At 34.5% G+C, this 23,658-nt stretch overlaps 1 protein-coding gene across 1 annotated transcript; it reads right to left on the bottom strand.

Moving 5' to 3' along the window:
* Positions 1 to 1,800: 1,800 nt before the first annotated feature.
* Positions 1,801 to 19,769, bottom strand: LOC145583932 (uncharacterized). Its single transcript, XM_081640881.1, has 16 exons — positions 19,409 to 19,769; positions 14,428 to 15,272; positions 12,111 to 13,316; positions 11,576 to 11,923; positions 11,377 to 11,445; positions 11,054 to 11,134; positions 10,893 to 10,930; positions 10,720 to 10,807; positions 10,489 to 10,623; positions 7,344 to 7,532; positions 7,177 to 7,256; positions 7,003 to 7,075; positions 6,803 to 6,904; positions 6,163 to 6,268; positions 3,158 to 3,245; positions 1,801 to 2,155 (listed from the first exon to the last, which is right to left on the bottom strand). The coding sequence occupies exons 1-16, from the start codon at positions 19,767 to 19,769 to the stop codon at positions 1,969 to 1,971; spliced, it is 3,996 nt and encodes a 1,331-aa protein (XP_081497007.1). The 3' UTR covers positions 1,801 to 1,968.
* Between the last annotated feature and the right edge of the window lie 3,889 nt (positions 19,770 to 23,658).

Genomic DNA, 23,658 nt, shown 5'->3' with positions numbered 1-23,658 from the left:
GTTAAGGAAGTGTAACAACCCTTAAATCAACTCCAACAATCAGAAATAAAAAATTTCTTCAAAAAGATAAAGGGACCACAACCCACCCACGCATCGCATTCCCCAAGGTCTAAGGCTCGAGCTAGGCCTGACCCACCTCCCACTTTCTAAACTAAGTACACCGTAGTGGCTTAGTATTTAAGTACTCCAATATACAAACACTCCTTTTCTTTCTATGTGGGATTTTTCCTCACTTTGCTTTTTCTCCTTTTCTTTGTTCTTTTATCAGGAATTTCCAACATTATGTCACCACCATCTAACGCCACCTATTTTGTGATGGTGTCCATTAATTGAGCCCCTATAGATGGCGGTGCTAAGCAAAGACCATTGGTGGAATATAATGAGGCGATGGATATTTTAGGAACTAAGATTAATTTGATGTTTGTTGTTGTTGTTTTGCGCCTAGAAAGATCTAGAGCCCATAACCTAGCCACGGAAGCGGGAAAAGGGCACTAGGTGGGTTTGTTCTTGTTTCCCCTTTGCCAAAAATAAAAAATGTTCTCCTAATAGAGTACTAAGTATTTGTACTCGGAGACCCAATATGAATAAATGGTACAAAAAAATAAATAAATAAATAAAAAACTATATTATTTCAAGAATGGATGAATTTTGTTAAAAGTATTGGTGAATTTTGTATCTAAGTTTGTGCTATAGGTGAATTTTGTATTGAATATTATGTTGTTTGATTTTAAGGCGAAATTATTTTCTTTGCAAACTTTCTACAAAGATATTTGTTATTTTCGTTAAATGAAGTTGTTCTAAAAAAGTTTTTTTTTTTTTTTTCTTTTTTTAATTCATGATATTATGCTTCAAATATAATATAGTCTTTTGTTTTTAACTTTTTATATTGCACATAACAAATAAAAGTTGTAATGTTTCGAATAAGAAAAATGAATTTATTTGCTCCTAATCATTAAATCTTATATTATTCTACGCTGACTTTGATTTAGGTTTGTGTTATTTTGTTTTTAATCCTATCTTATTTTTAATAAAAAGGTTATGTTATTTAATTATGTGTTAATTTTTATAAATTTTGATAAATAATGTTTTGAAATTTATTTGTTGTATTTTATTGATTTATTAAGCAATAGACATTGTGTTATTTCATGTTAAACTTTGTGTTATTTCGTACATAAAATGGTGTATTTTATTTAAATTTATTGTGATTTTATTATTAAATTATTGTTTTGAAATTTGTTTAGTGTGTTTAAGATCGAGTTGTAAAAACATTATATTATTTTGTATTAAACTTTTTTATTTCTTTCATAAAAAGGTGTAATTCTATTTTAAAATTTGCATGAGATAATTTAATCAAATCTTATGTTATTTTGTTTCAAACTAGTGTTATTTTAATCTATCTTTACAATAATTATGTTTGTAATTATTTTTTTTTTCAAAGTTGAGAAAGACATTACTACGATAAAATCTCAAACAAAGAGCTTGCAACTAGAGGAAAAAGATTTGGATTAGCTAATTCAAATAAAATGGGTAAAAACAAAGTATAACAAGTTAACAACGGGAAAAACAAAGGGAGAATGAGAAAGAAATTTGTATAGGTAATACAGAGTAGCTACATAGAGACGTGGTTTTTTTCCTTTTTTTTTTTTTTTTTTTTTTTTTTGGAGGGAGTACTATGTTAAGAAGTACCATAGAAATTGTGTTTCAAACATCTTTCCCAGTCATATTTTCCCCTTTTAAATGTAAACCAAATCTAGGCAAGACCTAAAACAACTTCATATATACACTTGTACAAAAGCGGGGTACAATAATAGTTTGTCTTGCTGCAAAAACTCAAGCTTGTTTAGGAAACATCAATCTTCCTCATGAAGAGCACATTCAAGCGACTGAATGCTTACATTTTAGGCATACAAAATACACCACCTACATCCAATTCAAGACAACATGAGGATTCTATTGGCAGGTATCTGCCTAGCTCATATAATTAGCTTGAATCGTCCTAGAAACACAGCGACAAAGACTTATTATCCTCATATGCCCACATCTAACACCGCGAACAGCACTACTTATGTTGTCTAATAGTAACTGAAAAGACCCGTGTCTTCTAGCAGCCTTTCCTTGTACCTCATATGGCAAAACTCGTGCTGGATATATTCCTCTGTTCACAACAAAACAATATTAATAAACAAGACACTTCCAGCTGAAACAACACAAATAGCAAAGCCTATCAAACTCCAGGAAAATACAAAACCTATTAACTAGTAAGATAGACCATTTTTGAAATTTGAATACAATCAAAGTTCAGGAGTTGTGGGAAGTACTGTACTTTGTTACTGGCTATCTAAAATTTGAAAAGAATCAAATTGACTGTTCTAGCCTAATAAAAGGGCTTGTCCCCCTATCACCCAGTGTTTCAAAGCCTCAGGAAAGCTTGTTTATCACCCGGTAGTTAAACTGTTATGACTCTAACTTACACATCGTGATTAAATAGCCAAATAAAATTTTAATGAATCTCCCCCACCCCTACCAGCCACTTTAAGTAATCCCTTACCTCCACAGCCCCGGCGAGTTGCAACCATTAATTCCCTCCCCCCTTCTCTCCCACCAAATAATGCCTAAATTTATTGAGTGATAAGGTCCAAATTCAATTTTCACGTGGCTACTTATGAAGCTTCATTTGTGTGCTTATTCAACTTTTAAGAGTCAAAATTCACTTGGCTCAAACACATTAAAGGCCCTATATACAAAACCTTTGGATCCATTCCATGTCATGGAATTACTTAGTGATCTATCTATTCTCCCCTAGTGGTCAATCTAATTCTCAATCAGGTACAGTAAGTGGCCTCATTCATCCCACAATTGAACCCAAATTAATGAAATTAGTTTTTAGTTTTCATAAAAAGTGATTGTTGCCTCTCATTGCATTAGATATATGCTAAAATTTGCTACAAAATGACATCTAAAAGAAAATGAACCAAGAACCCAAAAATGTACTAAATTATAAATGCTGCTGCTCCTAAAGATGGCAGCATAAGAGTTTTAAGGTAAGAGCACAATGGTGCTTAACTTATGAAGCACTGGGTATTTTACCCATATCCGGATATCCCTCATGTAGAAAATAGAGAGAAGCATAGGTAGGCAAGTGTTCATATAAGTTTACCTATTCAAACAAGTGATATCAATGCTCAAAGCCACTCTAGCACCATTGTTGAAATCCGTGAAGCACAATTGCAAATCAAGTTTTCCATCTGAAAATTTGACATAAAGAAAATCCATCTTTCAAATAGGAACTATTGAAAGGATATATTCCCAAGGATAAAAATTTAGAAAAGATTAAATGCAAATAGACCAATTGCTGAACTTGGTAAGGGTATGATCAGAATTAATTTTAAAGAACAAATATAGATAAAGAATGAAAACATTGCATTTAGCCTATTCTTATCTCTTAATGCTCCTATCAAGAAATTTAAGCCACTTTTGTCAGGTTGGGGTTTGTAACATATTAGTTCTTAATTAAAGAAGCCAAATCCATAAATAGGACAAAGAAGAAAGTAAAGGCACAAGAATCTGAAGAGATCTTGAACACTACTTTGACCATTCATTACTTTTATTATATTAAACCCTGAAGAAAAAAAATATATATTGAAAATATAAAGACCCCGCCGCACTATTTTACATGTTACAGTCAATTATTAATAGATTAGTAAAATTGATCTAAAAATAGATTAGTAAAAAATGTTGTCAAACTTTATGAATTAATAGCGTGAAACATCAAAACAATGCATGCATTGTAAAATAAAGATATATCACATATACTTGCTTTGTAAAATAACAACTTAACATAAAAAAATGTCTACTAAATAAATTTTCAAGGATAACAAACATGCAAACTGAGATGTAAAGTGGGGCTTTCCCACTCAAACTTAAGTAAGACATACATTCCTTATTACATCAATGTACTACATCTATGCAACGAACCTGCAAGGACAAAGGTTAATATTAAGGCTAACACAAGGAATAAAGAAGTTTTGGAGTTCATAATTATATTAATCTATGGCCTAGTAACTTTTGGGTTTTCAAAGCTACAAAAAGACTCAAACAAATAAATCTAATAGCTTTGTTACTTATTTATTACTTTGGCCCTATTTGATAATTAGCTAATTGATATAGCTACTTGTATTACTTATTTGACTAGGCAATTCTAAATACTTGATTGTGTAAAAGTGTTTGGTACATAGTTGTTAATTATTAGATATTTCAATGTAGGTAATAACTAAAAAGCTAAATGTTCAATAAGCTAATTTTTTTTTTTTTTTTTTTTTTTTTTTTTTTTTTTTTTTTGGCATAAAAAGCTCTCTTAATAAGCTATTTACCAAACACTCAAATTGGCTTTTTTATTTGGTCAAACCTCTAATGGCTTTCGATAACCTAAAATCTCTCCTATAAGCTCTTTACCAAACAAGGCCTTTCTCATTTTTTAATTATATTATCTTTGATTATCAATCTTTCTAATTTTATATTTCTTCCACTTTTATGTGATTGCATCATTTTGACTTTTGTACTATTTCCTAACTAAGGCCCTGTTCACTTCACCTTAAAAAAATAATATTCAGTAAAAATAATTTCAGTTCAGTAAAATTAATTTCAGTCCAGTAAAAATAAGTTCTATTCAGAAAAAATAATTTCAGTTTACTAAAAATAATTTCAATTCAGTAAAAATCAGTAAACTTAAAGAAGAAATATAATAGAAAATCAGTATAAATATTTTCAGTTCAGCAAAAATAATTTCAGTTCAGTAAAAATAATTTAAGGTTCACCAAAAATAATTTCAATTCAGTAAAAATAATTTCAGTTCAGCAAAAATAAGGTGAAGTGAACGGGGCCTAAGTGTGTTGTAGTCGGTGCCTATAAATAGCCCTTGGCATATGGCATTCATTTGTTGGCAGAGATTTTATGAGCTCTAGAGAGAATCCATAACTTCGTAAGCCACAATTAATAAAAAGTGTTTCGAAGTTGAGTGTGTGTGTGCTTGTGTTCTATGGTGTTTGTGTGTGCAACCTTGTTTACATTGAGTGTGTGCGACTGGTCTAGACGCCATCACAGGCTTAGCCAACGAAAAAATCTAGCCTCAACAATTTCCTGTGATGCATACCATGCTTGAGTTTTGTCAATTCTCCTAACAATATCAAGTTGAACTTCATATGGAAGGCCTAAACTACATCTTGGACCCTTTTTAGCACACTAAAGTTTGAGGACATGTCCCATGTTGATGTTTCCAAACTCATCATCTTGTTGTAAGTTGTCAACCATCACCTTATTTCAACACACAAGTATCGAGTTGGCCGAAACTAACACCCTCGTCATTATGAGTCAACAACCCATCATTATAATCACCACATAGTACAGAGGAATCACATTCATCATCCACTTTTAATTTGCCCATTTTCCCCGCTTCAAGCACATTATATCTTGTTTCACCTTGGACGATTGTAGATCACCCTTATAATCACAGAAGATGGCCATACTAGGCAACTATTTTATGAAGAACCTTAAGTATAGGGAATGGGTTGAAAAACCTAAAGGAATGTGATGACTAAGTGTACAAATAAGTAGGGATCGTATCTTTCTTACTGTACTCTAGGTAGCAGTTTGGGGCTTATCCTTCTAATGCGCCAGGAAGTGGAGTCACTCCCAACACACAAAAGTGCTTTACCAAGTTTCTACTAGAATTAAAGACCTACAGGAGATGAATAAATAATTCAGCAACTTATTCAGAGATTAATTTCCAATTTATGCAACAGTTTTGAAGACATAAGCTACCACGATTCAGTATCCTTGGAAGTGGTCAATATTTCTAATTTATGTCCTGTATATATCATGCTATGAATTGTTTCTTGCAATTTTTTTTACTAATTTAATCCTATGTAGAAGATGATATTCCCATACCTAGACATGCTAACGCAGTTGCATTGATTTTACAACATATTAATTGTTTGTCATCATACAGTTTCCTAACTCCAACTTCACTCATCAATGCTAATCCTTCAATAACACCTGACAGTATTCCTGTGTTAAATTCTTAAAAACTCCTATCAGCAATCATAGAGTACAGTTCTCAGGAAGCCAAAACGAAACAACTTAAATTATAAGTACAAGGATATGTACCTGATGGCTGTGAAAATCCAGTATTGGTGAGATTTCTAAGCTCAACCATGGCTAACTCAACTTCTTCAACAACATCAAGCAGATTATGCAAAAGTGAAGAGCTTTTCTGCACAGAATAAGCTATCTTTGGTTACTTCAAGAAAGTTCAGAATTTTAATTAGTAATTCATCAGTCAAGATGTGTTAGAATATGAAGAAAAAGTCATTGCACAATATTAGGTTAAACAAGCATGAATAGCTTATTATATAAAAGAGTTCATAAGAAAACTTGGAAGAATTTTGATGAGATTTCAGTCTACTACACATGAGAATAAGTATCAGGCTCTCAGCAAAATATAGAAAAAAACATCACATAATTTGCACTTTAGCTGGCATCATTTCAGATCTGAGATCACCATGGAACCTGTAGCCATATTGGCTTAAATAACCTCTAATCATACGTAGGTTTCTGTTCAAGTCTTAACATTCAAGTTACTTTAAAAAAATTTAATTGCCAAATTAAATACAGATATACTAGCTATAAGTAGCAAGCATGTTAAGCCAATGAAAAGTCAATAACAAATAAGTGACCAAAGTAAAAAAAAAAAATGTGTATGCAAGTTGGAGACAGCACACAGAAGAAAGCAGCTGGTGAAGCTTACCTGTGTTTCTTGCGCGATAGTCTTTATTCCGGAGTATGCAAGGTTAGATTCGCAACATAAAACAAACGAAAAAGCAGTGAAGGCATCCATGCCATGGAACATCTGATTCAAACAATAGAGAGAGACTTGAGGAAAAGCAAGCTGATGTGCAAATCGGTTGAAAATACCAAGAAAGCAATCACACTTCAGGAGACACTCACCTTAGAGATCTTCACATTGTTCAATACATTTGATATAAATAAGCCGTAGGTAGAGATCGACTTCACAATGAACCTGTAAGCAATCAGAAGAAAATATAATCGCATTTTGATAAAGTGCTGAGATTAAGAAAATACTATATCACATGAGAGCACTAACTTGGACATGAAACCAACCTCTGGGACATTATGCCACAATAATCGAAAAGAATATTTGGCATTTTATCCATAGCCTTTACGTTGCCAACTTGACATAGCTAGTGACATTAAATATACAGCAGATCAGATACAGTTTAAAGTAGATTATTGATTTGTTGGCAAACGAAAAAAAAAAATATTTAAACCTGAAATTCTGACTGCAGTGATTTACATTCAACCCTCTTCTTGAGATTATTTTTAACATGCACTGTTGTTTCAGTGCAGGTTTGATCCTTCACCGCCTTAATATAAACATGGTAAGATTTATTTAAGTTCCTTATTTTTCTTTCTGACACTTCTAGGTCCTTCCTCAGTAAAGAAATTTTAGCAGCAACCTACACATAGCCAGAACAGAACCAAATGAATATAAAAACTTCATAGATTTGAAATTTAATAAAGTAAAAGAATCGAGGGCCAAAAGGACTACATCAGAATCAAATGACAGAAAATTGCAAGATTTTCATGCAAAGAAAACTACAGAAGACGATACACGTAAATCAAACCGCATTAGTGTAAAGACAAACAAGATAAATAATTTTATCCCACACGTGACATCGATTGTAGCTCAGTTGCACAATTTCTGTCATGCCAAACCCAAAACCCAAATATTCTGTCAGAGTATTTCTTCAGAATAATCGCTCTGTAAACCTCTTGACATAAACATAATTGTACAAGAAATGCTCCAAATTTACCACTCCAAACATCTAACTGCAAAGCCACCTTACAACAGGAAAAAAATAAATAAAGAAAAATTTATTAAAAAATTAAAATTAGATAGAATTCCCAAGAATACATGTGCTTCCAACAAGAGTTCTCTAGTTTTCTTTATGGTATGACTAGAACAAGAAAGCTCACCAACCGAATGTCCTTGGAGCTCAAAGACACAGCCAATTAATCTTGAAATAAAGCCAAGGTCCTCGGTCTAGACATGTTTTGTTCAGAGAACCAATATGCACAACACTCTATTAGGAGAACTAACAACCACGGTTTCTTTGACTTTTGTTGCAAGAACTCCACTTCATACACTTGGAAACATTAATCCAACAATAATTTTGCCATATCCAATAAAAGGAGCCTCTTATATAATTCTCATCTTCCCATATATGAGGCTCTAAAAATAACAATTTACATCACTGTAAATTCACTTTTAAAGAAAGAAACCCAAGATGCTAACTAAAGAGACAGATATCACTCAACATACTAACTAAAAGAGACAGATATCACTCTTACTGGATATTTCGTTGCACAAACTTGGCTGAAAACAATCAGAAGTCAACTAAACCTAATGTATGAGCCAAGATTATTTGTCTATCTAATTTGATATATCCTGTAGAGCTACCTTGGATAACTTGCATACTATTTTCAACCCATCTTCTATTTATGTTATATTCTGCAGTTTTAGAATGGAACTTTAATCTGTCTTTTCATTTTTTTTAAACAATAATAGCTGTCAAAACATGTCCAGATGCTACATCTCAAGCCAGGCGTTTGTAGCATGTGTACATGACATGTGAAGGATAGTCAGAAACATGAGAATTAAAGATAGAAAATTGTTTACAGTGACATTACCTTGGATCCTTGGTTAACTATTAGGTTTCCCCATATTCTCCATATCTACTGGCTTATTTTAGTTTCATGCTGATTTTACAGTGCAATTCAGATTAGGTATGAGGTTAAGCAGCCCGTAAACAAGAAAAAAGAACCTCACAAAATCACAGTAGAGTAGTAGACGACTAGAAGTCCACCAACCAGCTGCTTGAAAAAATACATATTTAACTTTTGTCTTTACACTACATATAGGACCATCCTAAATTTCTTATAGAAAACAATCGATTTGAACAACAAATTTTACAAGGCATATATATTTATTGTACAAAAAGCTATATATAATAGGAAAATAAAACTTTCTGACTGATGACATAAGAGACCATGGAACTAGTCATTCAGTTACAGAACACTTGTTCTGCAACAGATTTTGGATTTGATGTTCTAGAAATTCTCATTACATAATGCCTCGACATTATTCAAGTCTTTCACCCTGCGTGGTGGTCTGTTACATAATGGTGACTCTCCACATGTGGACGTTTATTACCCGTTACATACATTCGTTTATACAATTGACCAGAAATATATTTGTGATCAGTTACGTTTATAAAAATATAACACACTTCCTCCATTCTTTTTTAGTTGACACATTTCTTTTTTATTTGGCAAACCACAAGTTCAACAATTCATACCTCTAATTATATTTATGACTATGTAAACACTTATACAAAATTTATTATAAAAGTATATATATATATATATAGACGACGCTAACACGATCCCAAACGATTGAGTTTTATCAATCAATCAATCAAAGTCTTAATCCCATAAGTGGGGTCAGCTACATGAACCAAATTTGATTATTCCGTGTCGCCATCGACAAAAAACTTCCCTTCCATCCTTTAAGATCCAATGCTTCATTCTCATGCAAATCCATATACTTCATATCCTTCCTAACTCCTTCCAACCAAGTCATTTTCGGTCTCCCTCTCCCTCGTTTAACCCCTCCATGGTCCCACTCTTCCACTTTTCGAACCGGTGCACCCTCAGGTCTCCGCCTTACATGCCTAAACCAACGCAAGCGATTTTCCCTTAGTTTGTCTCCAATACCTGCCACCCCTACTTTCTTGCGAATAATCTCATTTCTAATTCTATCTCTTAGAGTGTTCCCGCACATCCACCTTAACATGCTCATTTCCATAACCTCCATCTTTTTAATGTGCTCCTTCTTAGAAGCCCAACATAACTATAAATCACAAAACCTAATCTACATAGAATTCACGAATAGTGTCAATTGTCAAAACGTGAACTAAAAAGAAAAGAGAAAGTAATATTTTAAGGATTTTTTTGTTCATCAAATATGTAAACAACTCATATTATGATAGATTTGGTTATATTGTGTTCAAGGAATACTTTTCAAACTTATAAAAAAAATGTAAACAAGGCTCAAGCCCATTTATATAATATTTTTTAAGAAATATACACCTCAGCAACAATCCATTCGAAATGTCCATAAGTAATTTCCGTGACAACGCAACCATTACCATGATTGCATATGAGATTTTTTATTTTTTATTTTTATGTAAAAGACTATTGATGATTATTTGTTAATGTCAAAGACTATTGATGATCTAAATAGCATGATATTCATGATTAGCATAGTAGCACAACAAACACACAAATAATACCCTAAAACATCAAAGCAAACTTTCTAACTATCACAGTTATTTAAAAGATCATACATACCAAACTCTTTTTGCTAAGATCAATAGGACAAGATACTGGTTCAACATCCCTTCGACCACTTATGCAAGAATCTTGACAACTAGATATCAGCATTTTTGATTCTTCAACTCTAGAATTCAATTGACAAACTCGGTCCTGCATACAAAAAGTTGGGCGATAAAACAGACTGGCAAAAGATGAAAGAATATGGAGCTGAATTTAAGGATGAAAAAAGAAAATGAAAATTGATACCGATAATCGTTTCTGCTCAAGATGCATCAGCTGTAGTTTTGCTTTTTGATATAACGATTTGTAAAGAAGCAACTTTGTGTCCACCAATCTACATTTTTATTCAAATAAGAGGATGTCAAAGATTGATTAGCAAAAGCAACCACTCTACCACTTAGGATAGCTAAATAATTCACCTTTTGATTTGAAGAAAGCTTGCAGAGTCGAATGCTTTCTGAGGCAGACAAGTAAAATGAAAAATGAAATTCATACTCATATGCAATTATTTTAGCTAAAGAAACATATTTCTGTAGTATGAAACACAATAGAGCTCGTATGAAGTTGACCAATAACAGACCTGAGAGCATATGTCCCGATGAAGCAGCTCATAACTTCTCATCTTCTCTAGATGGACCAAAATATCATTCAGAATACTGATCTGTAAGGAACAGAGATATAAAAAGTCTATTCAGGATTTCAGAATGGTAAAAAAAGGGATCACAGGCCCTCAAACATTGAAGCTATAATGTATAATCATTCAATATGGGAATACGAAGGGGGGAGGGGGGAGGGTGAATCAACAACGTTGATGTTAAAAAAAAAAAAAAAAAAAAAAAAAAAAAAAAAAAAAAAAAAAAAAATAACCATTTTAAAAACAGATTGCCGTAAGAGAAAACATACCTGAGCCAAATCCAACTTGTCAATCATTAAAGGCATCAGTTTGGTCATTCCACAAAAGCTGTTCAAAACCTACGAGGTCAATGGTTAAAAGAAGTGTCAAATAAATTGGAGAATAGTACGCTACACACCATTTTCTTTCAAAAAAATCATAAAGCTACTCAAGATGAAACCATAGGGGCGATAGGGCGCACGCTATTACATCAACCCAATCTCTTGCTGTTGTATCACCTCCTATGCTTTGAAATTCCTTGCTATCTTCCTCATTGTGCTTCTGATCTTTACACAATTTCGGTTTACGCTGTAATGAAGCGATTGCATCATCGTCATTTTCAGCTCCATCAAATAATTTTCTTTTTAAAGTAGAAGAGTTATCACTGCCAAATATATCAGATGATTTCTGTAAGGGTTGGCCATTTTCATCATGTTCACTGGCACGCTGATAGGATCTAGGAGTCAAGACTGTGACTCCAACAATTGCATTATCTACTAAACATGGCTTCTTCTGCAACAAGCTACAAGATTGCTCTTCTTTATGATTTTCATACACCTGTTCCACCACATGTAAGAATAAGAGGACAAGAGAAAAAGGAATATTATCATCATGAGCTGACAAAATATAATGGTAAGAGAATACATAGGCTAATGACATCCATGGCCCACAAATCAAGAATAGGTAGACCCAAAACAAACAAATAAATACATACAGACGTACTACATTTGACCTGAAATCTGACCTGAATGGGCAACTCAATTAGGTTATTATCCGAAGATGGAGCAGAACCAAAAACAGATTTCATGTTTTCCTCTGGGAGTGCCCTTGCAGAAATGGTTTCAGTGTCAAGATTGGCACTTCTGATAACTAGTTTTTTTGATTCAGAGGCCTTATTAGAGCACATGGATTCACCATTTTGCATCTCCTGGGAAGCAATTTCCAAATGTTTGATTTTAGAAGATCTCTTAGTCTCTTTCTTTCTTTCAGCAAGTAAGGAATTATGATTTTCGGATCTTGAAACTAAGTCATCTGCCTCCAGCAATATGTCTCGGTCTAGGCTTAAGCTTAACTCAGCCTGCTGGTTCAGATTTGTAGAAAGACTTCCTTGATATAGTGGAGAGGCTGACACCTTCCTTTCCACACTGGTCACAGGAGAAAATACAAAATGATTAGGCATCCCAGTTTCCTCGTGACTTTTCAAATCATTGAATGTGATCTCTGGCATAGAGCAATCACTTCTGGTAGATACTACAGTTTCATTGGTACAATTGTATGTCGACACAAAAGGCTCTACACTTTTTTCTTTTGAAAGTGCCAGAGGAGAAACACTAAAACTAGTAGACTTTGTTGATTTATCATGAGTACATGAAGCTGCATGCAGAGATGACAATTCTGCATCTTTACCTTCTGTGTAACTTATACACTCAGCATTTCCCAATGTGGTCCTCACATTATACATCCCCATATTGCTCATACTCTGCAAGTCTCCAGAATCCTCAGCAACAATTGAAAATTGTTTGTCCAAGCAAGCAACAGGAACAGCAACCAAAACATCATTGCTTCCACATTTCAAAACTTTGTTTCGGGTTAAGGAACTGTGTACAGATTCTGATGGCAGTCTTGAAGGATTACCCTCAGCCTTTGAAGCAGAAAAAAATGGAAAAGCTTCAAGCCTTTGGAGCCTAGATGCATCTTTCTCAAAAGATGATGCGCTCAAGACATGTTTACTTCCTTTGTCACGTAAATTGTTTTCAGACAGAATGAAATTTGATTTATCATTTGGTGACACCCTAAATATCTGTCTACGTTTAGCAAGCAATGAAGAAACAGAGCCAGCAATTGACTGCTCATGATTCAAAATAGATCGTGAACGTGATGGAGGGGATAGATTCCCATTAGCTTCCACTGCACCTTTCCTTGCTTCGTCATCTTTGTCAATTGGCATGACCTGCCAACAAGCATAACATTTCTACTGAGATTGATGTAATGAACCAAGAGATCATGGAAAAAACCTACATACCAACACCCTAGTTTTCCAATTATCCAAGAAGAACCAGAAAAGAATAGGCAAACAAATCAAGAATTTGTTTCCAATACTAAGCAAACTAAACCAGACCAGAATTAATATAAAATTAAGCATCAATAATTCACCAGTCAACCCTCATCTATCTTTCCTGTGAGGTAAATTCAAGGTATCACTACCAGCCAACGCAGTGATTCTTCAATACGACCTTTTCTCAAAAAGGTTAACAAAAATTTCACAATCTGTCACAGAAATTTCCCCATGTTTCACCAAATGATAGAATTCAGGTGATTTTGCAATGGTAAGGAACAAGTTAACACTCCAAAAAAGAACATTTACATTGTTATTAAAAGCTTGAAATGCCATCTAGCTTAAAATACAGTTTTAATGTGACAATAAAATTCTGGTTCATACAAAAATTAGTATTAACCTTGCTGAGTCCCCAGAATTTCCCACCTCTTTATTCACTCAATTTTTTTCATCATTTTAGGGTCGGTCACAGCTTGGTGAATCAGGATTGGTAAATGCTCCTTGCAAACACAACTGCAGATGCAAGATCCAATCTCTTCAATCGAAGCTTCCGGCAAAGAAAAAATGAATACATGAGAAAATTTCCCACAGAAAACAATGTGGAGAACACTGAGTTTAAGAAAAATAAGCTCATTTTCTTTTCCCAATCTCAATTTCCTGAGCGCAAACTAAATTAAATCTGAATTTTAGGACAAGTGCATGAGCATTTCAATGTAAAGCCAATTCAAAAATCTGACAATCAAGAATATGGAAAAATAAAATCATATTAAAAGTAAAGTAGAGAGTAACAGATAGCTAGAGAATAACTCTCACTAACACTATAAACAAGCAAAATTGATTATAAACCAAGAAGAAAATTCCAAGTGCATCAGATTTATTAAATTGACTATTGGACATGATAGTTGAACTTGTGGATCGAAGTTTTTCTATAAACGAGACAAGGTCATCCATTTAGAAATGATGTATGGCTACTCCAGATATTCTACAAAAAGAAACCAAAACTTACATTTGTCAGAAGAAATGAAGTTTTAGTCTGATCATCAGAAAAGTGTGCAGGAAACAAATCATCATCCATGTTGAGTGAGGTATTATGAGATGTCTCAGCAAGGATACCATGAAGAAACCCATCATTTCCATTATCAATATTTACATGAACTGCAGAGTTTGCACCATCAGATGCCTTTTCCCCATCAGAAATATGGTGGGCAACTTTTTCATTATTGTCTAGATCCAGAACTTCACATCCATTTTGGTGTGAACCAGATTTAGCATCTGCTGTACAGGATTTTTTAGAGTTTGAACATTCAACTTGACTGGTGAGAGGGACAGTCCCCACATCCTTACCACGTCCATCTTGGTGTAAACCAGATCTAGCATCTGCTGTAACGGATTTATTAGAGTTTGAACATTCAACTTGACTGGTGAGAGGGACAGCCCCCACATCCTTGCCATCTTCGGTCAATAAAACATCCAATTCTGGAGGTAACTTCCCGTAATCATAGCTGCGTTGGTATTCTTCCACGATGCTCATGTCATCTGAATTGCCACTACCATTAACTTTATCAGCAAGCAGAGAATCAGAGACTCGCTTTTGGGAATCGGACAGTACCATTAAATCCCCACCACTTGTGGTGCTGGACATTTGGCCGGAAGTTCTCTCACCGAATGGCAGACGGACTGCAGTAGGTGTTTTAAACTCTCCTCCAGAATCTGATCTTGCCAAACTGCGGAAGTGCATAGAAAAGGCTGTAGAATCCATAGTAAGATCATGGTTTTCATCAGAGGCTGCAGAATCTGATAATCTTCCAGGTTTAATGAAATCAGCTGATACAGGTCCAAAGAAATTATCCTCTGCAATGACAAAAGAAAGCTAGCTTAGTAGATATTGGAGAGAAGGGAAAATCTATCCTCATTGATTTTCTCATCACACTTCATTAAAATATAAGAGCCTGACACTACAAGAGCAATGAATTTAACTCCAAAGAACCTCACATTGCAAAGAGAACAGGAATCAGCAAAAGCATAGATGATCATTATCATTATTACTAACATCAGGTGAAATAAATTTTAATTCTGGAAGAAGAAAAAAAAAGGGGGGGGGGGGGGGGGGGGATTCCATCGTAATATAAAATCAAGTGAAACCATTAGGAGCATAATGCAACTTTTTACTATAATGGAATTCTAACATAATTCATTCAGTGTGATTTCTAGCATCATATATTGTCCTGCTTCTTTGATTTTTTGTTGGGTTATTACTTTTTTTTTTCCTCAGGAACAATGAGAAAGCAATTCTCATCAAGGACAAAGATGTACCACAGGAACAATAAATGTCCATGAGAGAGAGAGAGAGAGAGAACTCCCCAGATGATTTAATAGAAGGAAACAAATACATATGTAAACAACTGCACCCTCACCCATCAATGCATCTGAAGCTGCTTGAAGTTTTCAGATTTGGTTGGTAAGCTCCACCAGAGTCCAAAATGCTCGGAAAATAAAAAATTACCCTTCCGTTTATATATATACTATGTTTTAGGCTCTTTTAGCTATTTATATTGTTCCAATACATAATCATTTGACAATATCGAGGAAACATTAACTGTTCCTCATAATGTTACTATAACACTAGATTTTTATGCTATTAATGCAATACATAATGTCATACTTTACTTGCCTCACATTTAAAAATCAAGAAAGTATATTACACATTCAAAAAAAAATTTATTGTTTCCATACAAACCTATATGCACCAGCTGAAATGTCAAATAGAATTATAGAAACACAGAAGATCTGAGGCATTTTGTTTCTACAAGACACATAACAAATGATGCTCAGTAGTGTTGCAAAAGTGATTTTATAGCCACCCAAAAAACAGGGATTTCATAATTTTTTAACATTCTCAGCCCTCGTGCAAATTTCTTGGAAAATTCGACAAGGCTGAAAGGACTGAGTGCTTCTAACAACTCCTTCTACCTATTCAAATACAATTAGTATTTTTTTTTTCCTTTGTTAAATTGTTACCTAGGATTAGCTTTGAATGCATATATCTCCCAAACAATAAGTGATTTTGAGGTGATTCAAGTTGGAGGTCATAGCTTGTTTCAAGAGCTTCCCAACGATAGGTCATATGCCCAATTTTGATAAAAAACGAGAAAGTTATTACCGTTTTACGAAGACCTGGCGAAGCTGGAACATTGCTAACAAAGTGCTCGGCACGTCCGTGCCAAAAGAGCCTAGACGAGTAGGGCGTTTTTTTTATCCGTTTTGAGCTTACATGTTTTATGGAATTTTTCTTAAAACTACATTTCTTCTATGACGGCTATTTGAGGATACTTGAGGAACAATTTTGGGTTTCCTTGTGTTATAAAAAGACCCTTTAGGTAATCAATTAGATCACGCCTTCACACCTTAGAAGGCCATTAAGATTTAAGAATCATTGTATTATTCTGTAGCTCTTTCTCCATTATAGTGAAGAAGCTCTTGAATTCCCCACCCGTGGATGTAGGTCTAATTTGACCAAACCACGTAAATCCTTGTGTTCTTTGTTTATCTTCTTTATTACTTTTCTCGTTATTAATTTAATTGACTTGTTCCTCATTAATCAAACACAATTACACCCTTATTTCCTAACATCCTTCAACCTCTTTCCATCAATTTTCTCCCACAAAAATATTAAATTCTGCAATTAGCACATCGAGATTATCTTAGTTTGTTGCCAAATCGTAACAATTGACACCACTTGGCAGTTGGCAGTTTCACATGTTCTAGTTGATTATGCATGATCTTGAGTTCTTGACCAATACAAAAGTGTACCCAAATTTTTCACAATTTCTCAATGCATGTAACAATTTACTCCCTCCACTCAGAATCAAGGTCATGTATGTCCAAATTAACATATCTCATTTCCTAGAATGGTGAAAACACTAAAAAAAAACTGAGTAATGAAGAGAGCGTAGGAATACTCTAACAATTTTCTAGTCATTTCTTTGATCATTAGGGAATTAAGTCATTTGCGAAAAGCTGAAACAACTTATTTGATAATAAAGATCTACATTTTTTCTTATTCATCCTTGTCAATACTGCAATACATCATCACCTTATCCCTTCTCCTCTACTTCATCCCCCAACACCATTAATTATTTATATTTCTTTATGCTCATCTTTCTCTAATACCTGGCTCCTAGCACATTATTAGGGTTGGTCCCTTCTACTAATATTTTAGAAATACCTTTCAACAGATAAATCAATCCAAAAGACCAAAGCTACGTAATTCCACCACCCTTGTTTGGTTAAAAAATTTGCATAATTTTATTTTTAACTCCATCAAAGTGAGATTTTCCATAATTCGCAAATATTTGACAAATTGAAAATTAGTAAATGAGATCAACCATGGGCTTAGAACAATTCATAAATAAGATAGCAAGGTATAAGTGTAGAAAAAAGTTTTAATTTGAAAGAAACAGACCATTTTACAATAAACACACCTTAACAGAAACTAACTTCTGTTTGCAAGTTTGCATCTTTACTCAATCTAACCAATATCTTATTCTAAAGGTACTGTACAAAAAATATGAATAAAAGAAATTGGATTTTATTGTTGCTTCACAAGTACGAAAGCTAAATCTGTAGAGAAAAGCAATTCTACAATTGACTTGATTTACCAAAGACATCCAAAATGAAATCAAAGGTTTTTAAACACTCATCTCAATTCTCATTTCTCAAACCCAAAACAAAACAATACACTAAATATACATACCTGGATTACTTGACTAAAGATCTAATCTCTTCCATACCAAACTGACATGAAAGATTTACTTTTTTGTCGGGACAACCTCAAAACCAGATTGGCAAGAGCCTACTCTCAAATTCAGCCATTCCACCTATGGAAAGCTACTAAGTAATAACATTTAGTCAACTTCAATTTATGAGTAATCCTCTAGTTAAGTAAAAAGTTGGGAAACAAGAAGCAAAAAGCTTGGTTTAAGGAGTTGACAATGAAGATAACTAGATATGCAAATCCCAGATACACCAATTAGCCATAACCCAAACACTATAGGTCTAAAGCCCACTATTGGTGATTTATGGCAATGCTTCTATGTAATAGCTTACATATTCTCCTAATTCAAAGCAATTTGCAAAAATTATCGTAGAAAATGGTTTAAACAGAACAATTTAATAAGGAAAAAAATAACAAAATCATTTAGCATGCTTTCTTGATCATGTTTGTAGATGTGTGTTCAGCAAAATCACAGCAAGTAGCATACTCTCCTAGTCTCCTTGAGCAACTCCTTGACATGCAAACTGCAAAGAGGATGTGAAGAAAAGCACAAGGCAAGTTTCTACACCTTCCACTAACATCTAAATTTATAAAGCCTAAGCTCTGGCACAATTTTTTTATCATGTGTCTTACTACAGCCAAAGTTCTGGATAGGAGGAGCAAAGGGCTATGCCCTAATTAAAAGGCTAGTTGCACAATATCATTCGTAAAACATATCATTCTAGATTATAACATACAGATTCAATTCATGATCATATTGCTTTATATCAAAATTACTCTAGTCAATACATTTTAGGTTGACACCAAATGTCACACTAATATCAAGGCGCAGTCCTATCAACATGGTCACAAGCTCACTGCCACTAATTTACAAAGTTTGTGCAACTACTCTCACAGATTTTACTTTGCTCATGACATAACATACTAATATTTCATTACTCACAATTTCACAAAGCTTCTAAATGCACCCACCAAAAGCAGGTGCTTACCCTTAAAATTGCAACGAGACTTAGTTAGCTTTACCCTTAAAATTGCAATTAATTTTCCACCAAAACTCAAACATCAACTTCAAGTAAGTGAGTTCAAATCAAAAAAAAAGGTCATTAAGACATCTATCTTACTTCATTGTAATCAATATTCCCAAATAAATATCAATCATAGACTTTCAACTTAAATAGATATAAAAAGAAAAATAGGGAAGAGAAAATCTTGCCATCATTGGAAGTAGCGGACCCAAAGCAGCTACCCGAGGACGGCGACTCGAAAGGCCGTAAAAAAGAGGACTCCACCGCAACCCCGTCATCATCACCACCACCACCACCACCATTATCAAATTCATCATCTTCGGCAAGCAGCGCCCGAATCTCTTCACTTTCACTCCTGTTCAACAATCCATTGTTGGAACCCTCAACATCCGGAGGTGTATCACACTCTTCATCCCTAATAAACAAGTGAATTGCAGTGGTTTCAGCAAAGCTCACTCTCCTCGACCTCGAACGCCTCTTCTCTAATGCAATCGTTTCTTCTCCTGTTTTAGTGTTACTGCATTTCTCATCAGGCTCCTTCGACGCCATTGTTGCCTTCTTCTGCTTAGATCATCCAAGAAATCAAGAATTTAAGTGATGTTAGGGTTTAAGAAGGAATTAATTTGGGGGAATTTTGGGTTTTAGGGTTTTTGATATTTTGAGTTCAAGTGTATTGAAATTGTTAAGGAATACGGTTTTGTGCGGGAAAGATGTGTGTGTTTGAAACTTTGAAGTTTGAACTAATAAGCCGTGAAACTGTGAAAGTGATTCGGAGTAAGCTGAAAACGATGCTGGATTGCTGGATTGAAATTTTATTTTTGTGTTAAAAGTTAAAAGTTAGTCAGTTAACCAAATTGGTAATAAAAAAACACCTTATGCGATTTATTGGTAAAAAAAATGCTTAGGCGGCATTTGAGTAAATAAAATAGTCCCGACGTCATTTAGACCAATAAATTGATTAAAGTTGACGGAGTCAACTCGTGTAGTTCACCCCTGCTTGTTTGAAATTTATCTTATTTCATTTTTTTTTTCACCCTCATTAACTTTAACTCTCATCTCATTTGTTCTGACTGTTTATCTTCTAAAATAATGGCCTCCCTTTTCTCCTCAATCTCGTAGAAAACTCGGTGTGAGGAAAGCCTTTCCATCTACATTGAAGTGATGACAATAAAAAGCAAATCAATTTAAAGCACAAAGTCACCAAATTGTTGAAGACCCACAAAATTACTATTACAGTGAAGAAAGGTGATTCTTTCTTAATGGTTTTTTTTTTTTTGACAAAGATCACTAACAAAACAAACTAAACAACAACTACTAATTAAAAGACCAACAAAGGAAACGACAATCACGAGCCCGGACAACCAACCAATGCGCAGGAGTGCAGACACCCAAATGTGTCTCCCCAAAATCAAACTCAGTGATGAATACCTTTCATGTCATTTGATTATCGAACGAAGTAAAAGTGTGAAAGGTCTAGTGATATGGATGTTTTTATTAAAATATCTCTCTTTCTGTTTTCAAAAATGTTTCTTCTTTCACTCTATTTATGAAAATAGCCAGTCCAATTTGGTTTGGTCCATGATAAGGGTCCAATAATAGTGTAGTTGGATCGAGTTCGAAAAGAGTTTTCCAACGATATATTATAAGCCCAATTCCTCCAGTGATGTGGATGTTTTTATTAAAATATCTCTCATTCTGTTTTCAAAAATGTTTCCTCTTTCACTCTATTTGTGAAAATAGCCAGTCCAATTTGGTTTGGTCCATGATAAGGGTTCAATAATAGTGTAGTTGGATCGAGTTCGAAAAGAGTTTTCCAACGATATATTATAAGCCCAATTCCGATGAATAATGAGGAAGTTATGGATTAAATTAAATTTGGCCCGAAATGAATTTATAGGCGGCCCAATGATCTAGAGGAGGGCCTACTAATTATTATTCCTAAAGTTATTAGGATTGATTTTAATCTTCTAGAATATCTAGAAGGTTCTTTTAAATTCTAATAGCATTAGGATTAATAATTATATTTTAAAAGAGTTTTATTTGGAATAAAATAATTGTTTTATGATAAATTTGATCTTAAAACTGTTTAACGCGGATTCTAATTACTTAATTATATTAGGAAAAGGATTCTGTACAAAGCGTGTTTTATCTTTTAGTTAGCGCCAAACGACAAAGTTTGTCGCCAAACGACAGAGTCTGTCGCTTGGCGCTAATGTCTGTCGCCTGGCGCTAATCCTGTCGCCTGGCGACAGATGCCAGTTTTATTCCGTATAGAATTTGAAGTATTTTCTATCGTTTTCGGACTATTTTCTCTATAAATAGGGTCCTTGACCCCCGTTTTTAATCATTCACAACCATCATCTCTCTCTAAAATCTAGAAGATTTCTCTCTCTATTCTTTTTCTAAACCTTCCCTCTTACAAAATTCCTCATACATTAGTTCTAAACATACCTAGCCAAGTTCGAAGTTGCCTTCGCCCTAGACGTGAAAGGTTTAATATTTCTGAGGGTTTGGTCCCAAATCCCTAATTCAATTATTTAAATTAATTGTTTGATTTATTATTTTCCTTGAAGTTACTAACGTGTGTATTTTGTTATTAGAAAGAGGTACGAGGCATCGAAGTAAGTACTTTAATTGTTTTATTGATCTTTTGATATAGAAATCATGCTTAAATTATTTTGTTGATTCATAGTATCATGTTTAGGGTAATAATTAATATTTCTAATATCATGTATATCATTATGATGCTTCCTATTTCTTTCCTAATATCATGTTAGTATCATGCTAGGGTTAAAGCTTTGATCTTTATTGCTTAGTGACATGCTAGGGTTTGTTATTAATCTTTTTAATATCATGCCTAGGATCTTGCTATTATTATTATTGCTTTGAGATTGAGAATATTATTATTATGATGATGATTGTTATTATGTTGCTTGATATTATATTTATTATTATTGTTATTGCTTGATCACGCCCTCTCTTGCATGTTTAAAGGGAATTTGTACTTGTAATCATGCTTAATAAGATAATTAATAATCTTTTTTAGGCTAATATGACTATAATTCAAGTGATCGTCAATAATAGATTTGTTTGTGCATTAAATTTCAACCAACATAGATTAAACAGGTTTAGGGTTAACCTAATGGTTGTATGTTAGTCAGAAAGCGCACATGAATACGAGAAGAATAAAGTAGAGGCCTATTTAGGGCAGGTTCAATCTCTTTTAAGTTGGATATGTACCTTCATCCCCGAACTTCCAGTAATGGTTCCAAACCTATTGGAGTTAACGATCTCCTGGATCGTTAAGGGGTGTAACCTTCACCCTGTGAATGGTTTACAAGTTCCTAAAACTTGTTGGCGACTCTTTTACTCTAACTTCCTTCCCTTTGGACGCCACCATGCTTAAGTGTATGATCACAGTGGGGCTCAAGTGTGGGATGCTTGAAATATTCCCTACAAGGAGCAACCCATTTCCGAGGCACCTTACAAAGCTGACAAGCGGAAAAACGAAGCAGGATCTCCTGAATCTCCTAAAACAACCACAAACAGGAAATATCCGCAGAATCGAGATGCTGAAACAGGGAAACCAACTGAGCATAATCCGTGTAGATAAGGAGACGAAAGCATTCCTGTCGAACCGCCATTCGTAGAGCCAACACACAAGCCTGGAGTTTAGCCTGAAAAGTAGTGCCAACACGACAAGCCCGTGCCCCACCGCCAAGGACTATATCCGAAGAGACTCTGGGAAGAACCCAACCGGCACCTGCACTATTATCATGACTGAGCTAAGCACCATAAAAAAGCAGACAATGATCAAGTTGATCCAAAAGTCCCCCCCCCCCCCCCCCCCGCAAGCACAAGCTCGCCGTCTCTTGCCTCAGATTAGGAGAACGCCTGTCTAAGGATAAAAGATGACGTTGAAAGTCCTAAGCTTGAACTGCCCGTGTAGTCCATTCCTGAGAAAGATGAAGGATCAATGAAGGGGACCACACAGCTTGCCTGAAAATACAGTTATTCCGCACTATCCAAATAGCCCTGAGGAAGGGAACAAAAGATATCAGACCAACAAAGTCCTTAGACCTCCTAAAAGAAGAAACCATAGCCACGATCCGATCTGAAAAAGAAGTGGAAGATAACAATGTATTATTTAGAGACAAAAGAGTCAAAGTCCAAAGGGGAAGAATATAGGGACAATCCCTAAATAGATGAGAGGTCGTCTCGGAGTTGGTACGACAGAAGATACAAAGCGGATCGACCGAGAGACCCTTGGATAGTAAAGTTGCCAGTACAGGCAATGCATCGTGAAGGATTTTTCAGCAAAAAAGCTTAAACCGGGGAAGAAGAGGGAGACCCCAGAAGCATTTCCACCACCGATCAGGAGCCGGGGTACTAGACATCAAAACGGCCGATTGTTTCACCAAGAAAGAGTAGGCCGATT

This window comes from Chenopodium album, chromosome 16, assembly GCF_948465745.1.
Source record: "Chenopodium album chromosome 16, dcCheAlbu1.1, whole genome shotgun sequence".
Lineage (NCBI taxonomy): Eukaryota > Viridiplantae > Streptophyta > Magnoliopsida > Caryophyllales > Amaranthaceae > Chenopodium > Chenopodium album.
Note: the sequence above shows the minus strand (reverse complement) of the source record. Positions and strands in the feature narration are given on the sequence as shown.

What these genes read in the sequence shown, in the direction of transcription:
- LOC145583932 (XM_081640881.1), bottom strand. Translation starts at nt 19,769, where the DNA reads ATGGCGTCGAAGGAGCCTGATGAGAAATGCAGTAACACTAAAACAGGA. An exon ending in CTTCATTTCTTCTGACAAAT is followed by an intron (nt 13,317 to 14,427) that starts GTAAGTTTTGGT and finishes GCTTGTTGGCAG; the next exon opens with GTCATGCCAATTGACAAAGA. An exon ending in CACTGCAGTCAGAATTTCAG is followed by an intron (nt 7,257 to 7,343) that starts GTTTAAATATTT and finishes TAATGTCACTAG; the next exon opens with CTATGTCAAGTTGGCAACGT.